Here is a 5,632-nt window from a genome sequence, read left to right on the forward strand (position 1 = left end):
AAAAGAAGGTGGGTTTGGGAGACATTTGGCTGAGACAATTATGATTTGGGTATGAGTATTCACAATTCTAATTTATTTAATAATATTTTAATAAATACAAGCGGTCCTTTACCACAGTAGTGGAGAGGAGTGTTGTATTTGCATCACGGTCTGGATTTGAACCACGTCGACCCTCTAATTTAACATCTAATCTAACAAATCTGTCGTTTGACAAAAAAAAAAAAATATTTTAATAAATTAATCTATGTCCTTACTAATTCTGTAATTTGGGCTTCTTTAGTTGAATGATGGTCACTTATGGAAATAGTGTATCTAATTTGTAAAGAATAGCTATAAATATTATCTCATTGGCTACACTTTACACTCTCCTTTTGATCTTCTTTTGATCTGCTTCATCTGATGATCAGAAATAAAGAGAAAAGTGCGTGAGATGGAAAGGTCAAAAGGTCAATGCAAAATGACTCCCCTTGCAGAAAGTCCGACGACGTAACATAAAACTGTCAGCATGAAGAGTTTAGGCAAATGGAGCACAGCAAGTCAGAACAAAAGGGAAAGATACGTATCAACTATCAAGCATACGTGAACATTTGGAATAATATCTTTGCATATATTTTGAAATCAATGTGTACAATAATACAGGCACATGTTAGAGCTTGCAATATACATCACTGAAATTATTCTAATTCTTCTGCTGGCAGAAAAGAGACCCTCCATTATTCTAGTTTCAAACTTAGTATAAACCGGAAAATGAACTGCCGTTTTTAATGTCGAATTCAATGCAACAATCGAAGTTACTCAACCAATCCATCTCTGATCAACTCTTCTAACCCTCTCCTCAGCCTTTCTGCAGCAGCTTTGCAGTCATCCTCTACCAAGCCAGCAAAGGAGATTCTCACATTCCCCGGGCACCCACATGCACTTCCAGGGATCACCACCACCCCATGCCTGTGAGCAAGCCAGTGAACAAATTTATCGTCATCTGCATATTTGTCCGGAAGCTTTGCCCACAAGTATATAGCTCCCTCTCCGCCTTTAATGGCATTGTCCCCAAGGGGAGAGAGCGCTTTTATAACGATGTCTCTGTTCTTCACTAGACTTTTCACTCGTTCACTGACCCATTCGGGTCCCATTTCCAATGAGTAGAGGGCAAGGTGCTGTGAAATTATTGAAGCACATATAGGAATGTTGTCCTGAACTTTGAGGAGTTGGGTACCAAAGCCCTCTACTTCTGATGGGTATGCTATCTGCATAAATTCATCAATTAAGTTGAATCAGCAATGCTGACTCATACGTCCATATATCGATTTTAATAGATTATCAAGTTTGAAGATACAATTTTGAGATCAATCAAAACTTCTATGACTCGTGTTCTAGACAGACATGTGCAGTCGTAATGGCTATTTGATACCGTGTCTATCAAGATTCAAGATGCAAAATATACATACTACTGAAGTAAAACTTTCCCAATAGTTTTCCAGATCCATCTACTTAACAAGCATCTAAGATAAAGGGTATTTCTTACATATCCGACACGCCATCCCATCATTCCATAAGCTTTCGAGAAGGAAAAAATGTTGACTATGTGATTTCCCTCAACACATGTGTGTTTCAAATCATCATACATAAAATACCTGCAAGATCAAACGTTATGACAATCATTCTTCAACCGAAAGCAGTTAAAACTCGGACACAACTGAAATGGAGAACAGGAAAAGAAAAATCTCACTCAAGATTAACATGAAACTCTGTATTATTACATGCTAATCATATTAGAAAAATTTAAATGTTTAATGCAGTTCACAGTTTTGAAACTTTCTTAATACTCATCATTTTTCATGGACGTAGGCAGATGCAAAGATCAGCATCATCGTTGCCAAGAAATTGACTGAGATTTTGAGGACCAGAGTAACTTCCATTCTTCCTAAATGGGAACCCACATACAGTTTATTTGCGTGTCCTGAGATTTATACGAACGAAACAGACAGACGAGTATCATACAGAACCATGTCATCAAGTCAGCAAAATAATGACATCAGCACATATTATTGCAACATTGCTGATAAGAAAAAAATCGATAGACTTACTCATATGTATTATCCACAACTAGCCATGATCCAGCACCTCTGCATATATCGGAAATCCTCTACTCACAAAGAGAGGAAAGAAAGTAAGAACAGCATATACAAGATTTTATTGTGCACACAATCAACGGCTACATACTCTTTTAAGAGAGCGAGATAGAGAGAGACCTTAAGAAGAGAGTCCGGAATATAGGTTCCACTTGGGTTACCAGGATTAACAACCGTAACAAGTTTTGGGGTTGGTTTGGTTTCCGATAATGTTTTCTCCAACCAGTCTGGAATCAACAAAGTAGTATATATGATGATAAGAAAGAATAATGGCTATCACATGTAGCAGTTACAGTCATAAATTGATAACTTAAGACAACAAGAATTTTGACATGATTTGACCGACGACAAACATTACAACTGAAGATAACAAGGCTTTTGACATGGTTAATTTCATATCAAGATCTAAGGAGTAGAAAATGATTCAATTGAAGTTCAAGAAAAAATTCATTCTTTTATGTCCCTCTGCAACAAGAAGTTCATGAAGCTTCTCACCTGCATCTGGGTAAAGTGTCTTTGGGTGACCAGGACCCACGAGTATATTAGTGACTCCCGTCATTTGGAAGGACATGTAGGCATTGAAGTAGTATGGTGCAAACATAACCACAGAGTCCCCGGCATCACACAATGTAAGAGCAAGGTTCACAAATGCCTGCATTGAAATCATCATATTCAAAAGGCTGAGAACCTAACGATCAAAATAAGTTGCACAGACGACCATCATGTTTGATTTGTCTCACATTCTGTGTCTGAATCAGATGATGCTGATGCAATATTTGAGAGAACATGATATTCACAGGGTGTAACAAGTTTCTGGTAGCAGATTGCATGCTTATCCTAATAGTGCTAATCACTCCATGATTTAACGGGGAAGTCAATTTTCTTCTTATTTGGGCTGCTAAGCTACACACAACTATAAAGAAAACTGTTTGCATCTCCTAACAACTTTTGTATCATTTAATAGTCCAGACATCTGTTATTTTTTATAGACCTTCCATGAAACCACAAAACACAAATATAAATGCATTAATAATCACCTGATTCGCGCCTGCAGTAACCATCACTGAAGATTTGCACAACTTATTTTCACGACGCAACTACAAAACAAATAAAGAAAAAAGAATGACAAATATGTTTGCCAATTATAAAGTTGTAGTTGGATAATCATACTTTTCATAAGTATTGATCTCAGACAAAGACAACATTCCAACTTCGTCGTAGACTGAAACATTGTGCACAAGAGAAGGCCAAATTTTTTTTCCTTGCAATGAGAAAATTCGTTAAAAGGGTACCAAGGGGGCATAACCTGTACACAATTAGTGTACAGGATCAAATGAACGGGAGTGGCGTTGAATCTGCCATCCATGAAAGAAAATGAGTTGAATCCACATATCTTTCCTAACTTTACCATGATTAATCATAAAGTAGCTTCTTCAAACTCACACCCTCTTTCATGAATTCTAACCAATAGTAATCTAAAGGTACCCCGTATCTTGTTCCTAAAACTGACCTTTTCAATCGTATAAAGCTTCAGTTTACAAAAGGGTAGGCAGTAAAACAATTAAATATATATGACTAGCCAGTAGCCATGCATTATCTGAATATAACATTGAACACAACCCAAGCATCTGAATGCATCAAGAGATTAAAACGGATCATAATTAGAAGAAACATCGAACTAGTTCTAATGATACCTTTTGTACTAATGCCTCCCTGAGTTCAGGTAAACCTTCATCAGCACCATAACGACTAATTGAAGGCTCCCAAACAAGTTCTTTCACCTTATCCAATGCCTCTTTGGGTGGTTGCCAGTGAACTACTCCCTGCAGCGCGTTCCAACCAAAGAACATTAAAGGCTATTTTCCAAATGTAACTAAGTCATAGAGACAGCATAAAACATCCGAATGCAAAAGCAGTGACGAGAAAATTTGTATCTGATGAAAAAAATTCATATAATGCAACCCTCTGTTGAGAAAACTATTAAATTAAATAGCACAAACTATCTAGCAGTTTGAGCAAAATATAGATAAAAAAGGTCTGAACTTTGGTGAACTTAACTTGGACATATAACAATACAAAGTATGTTGTTTCACTAAAAAGGCCTAAAGTTCAGCAAGTGGAAAAAAACAAAGGTCTAACAATTAGGATGGACTCCGCTCCCGTTGGTCATGATTTCAGAGATTTGTTATTTGGGAATTGGGACGGACTCGCTCACCTTGCTCCCTAGCAGTTTCCCTTGTTAATAGTTTTCAACTTGAAGGTTGCAAAAATTTGCACTTCTCTCTCACTTGTGTGTCACCCAGAAGATAAGGCACGCACAAAAACAGCTTCTTGAGTGCATGGTTTCCAAGTGAAAAGCTATTCTAATATGAATAATCAAATGCTTCTTTTGCAATACAATCGTTTCCAGCAAAAGAAACCAGCACCAAACACGCAACTCACACTCGAAGAACAAATCATACGGTTCTCATTGTCCAATAGGTTAATGTTTACAATTACCTCAGCCCAAAACCAAATGACAGTTTGGCATTGGAACACCCAAGGTGAAAAAACAACCATTCTCAGTGGCTCCATGGTTGTAGTAAAACAAAAAATATCAATCAAAATTAGATTTCAAGTCATTGGAATCAGAGAAGCAAACCTGAGCCAATGACACAGCATTTTGGGCTCCTCGGACCAACTGCTGTATCTGCAAAAGGAAACACAATCCCACCATAAACATTGAAACACCCAAAATGATATAACATATTCGAGCAATACTCTACACTAAATTAATCTAAACTACGAGGGGCAGAATTCAAAGCTACAAAATTCAATGAGTTAAAGAAAACCCCAGTTGGGGTTTTGGCCTAAACACCTTAACCATGATCGGCATATCAGTCTCCACGGCCCTCCTTGCAAGTAGTTCATAGGAACCCATCTCACCAACCAAACCAAACGCCCAAAAAAATGATCTCCAATACAAAATTCTGAAACTTTCCCAGAAATCCAATCCAAGAGAAAGAACAAGAAACCCCAAAAAGGTTTTGTCCTTTAGCTTCAAGGATAGAATGCCCCCGCCTAACCAATAAGCTTTCAGCCCCACACAACGTTTGACAATTCACCAAAACATTAACAAAGTAGGTAGTAACGTTATCAGCTAACACCCCCGCAACGTTTGACGCTCCACATAAAGATTAGCAAAGTAGGTAGCAACATTTATCAGCACTTTTCGTTTAATTTATTTTTAGAAATTTTTTTTTTCAACACAGCTTTCTTTATCTCACACTCAGCTATAAAAAAATATTCCACCCTGTGCCTTACAATAGTGGCAAAATGTCTCTTTCAAAAAAAAATGGCAAACAGCAATAATGCATTTGCAGCGAGTTCAATTTCCATTAATCTTCTTACTCTCTATATTTAACAATTTAACACACTAACGACTACCGTTTGAAAGAAAAGTAAAAAAACAAAAAAAAAACCCTAACGGCTGCTTAGCAACCCTTCTCTCATGTCTTCGGCAA

The 5,632-nt window shown here is 37.2% G+C and overlaps 1 protein-coding gene across 1 annotated transcript; it reads right to left on the bottom strand.

Moving 5' to 3' along the window:
* Window positions 1-568: 568 nt before the first annotated feature.
* On the bottom strand, window positions 569-5,241 carry LOC137707605 (aromatic aminotransferase ISS1). Its single transcript, XM_068446510.1, has 9 exons — window positions 4,987-5,241; window positions 4,771-4,818; window positions 3,824-3,952; window positions 3,167-3,226; window positions 2,625-2,781; window positions 2,250-2,356; window positions 2,085-2,143; window positions 1,523-1,631; window positions 569-1,244 (listed from the first exon to the last, which is right to left on the bottom strand). The coding sequence occupies exons 1-9, from the start codon at window positions 5,047-5,049 to the stop codon at window positions 792-794; spliced, it is 1,185 nt and encodes a 394-aa protein (XP_068302611.1). The 5' UTR covers window positions 5,050-5,241; the 3' UTR covers window positions 569-791.
* Window positions 5,242-5,632: the final 391 nt, after the last annotated feature.

This window comes from Pyrus communis, chromosome 11 (genome assembly GCF_963583255.1).
Source record: "Pyrus communis chromosome 11, drPyrComm1.1, whole genome shotgun sequence".
In the NCBI taxonomy this organism is placed as follows: domain Eukaryota; kingdom Viridiplantae; phylum Streptophyta; class Magnoliopsida; order Rosales; family Rosaceae; genus Pyrus; species Pyrus communis.

Coding starts and splice junctions, on each gene's coding strand:
- LOC137707605 (XM_068446510.1), bottom strand. CDS start 5,049: ATGGGTTCCTATGAACTACTTGCAAGGAGGGCCGTGGAGACTGATATG. Junction 2,357..2,624: donor GACACTTTACCCAGATGCAG/GTGAGAAGCTTC, acceptor TGTTGATTCCAG/ACTGGTTGGAGAAAACATTA. Junction 2,144..2,249: donor TTCCGGACTCTCTTCTTAAG/GTCTCTCTCTAT, acceptor CTTTGTGAGTAG/AGGATTTCCGATATATGCAG.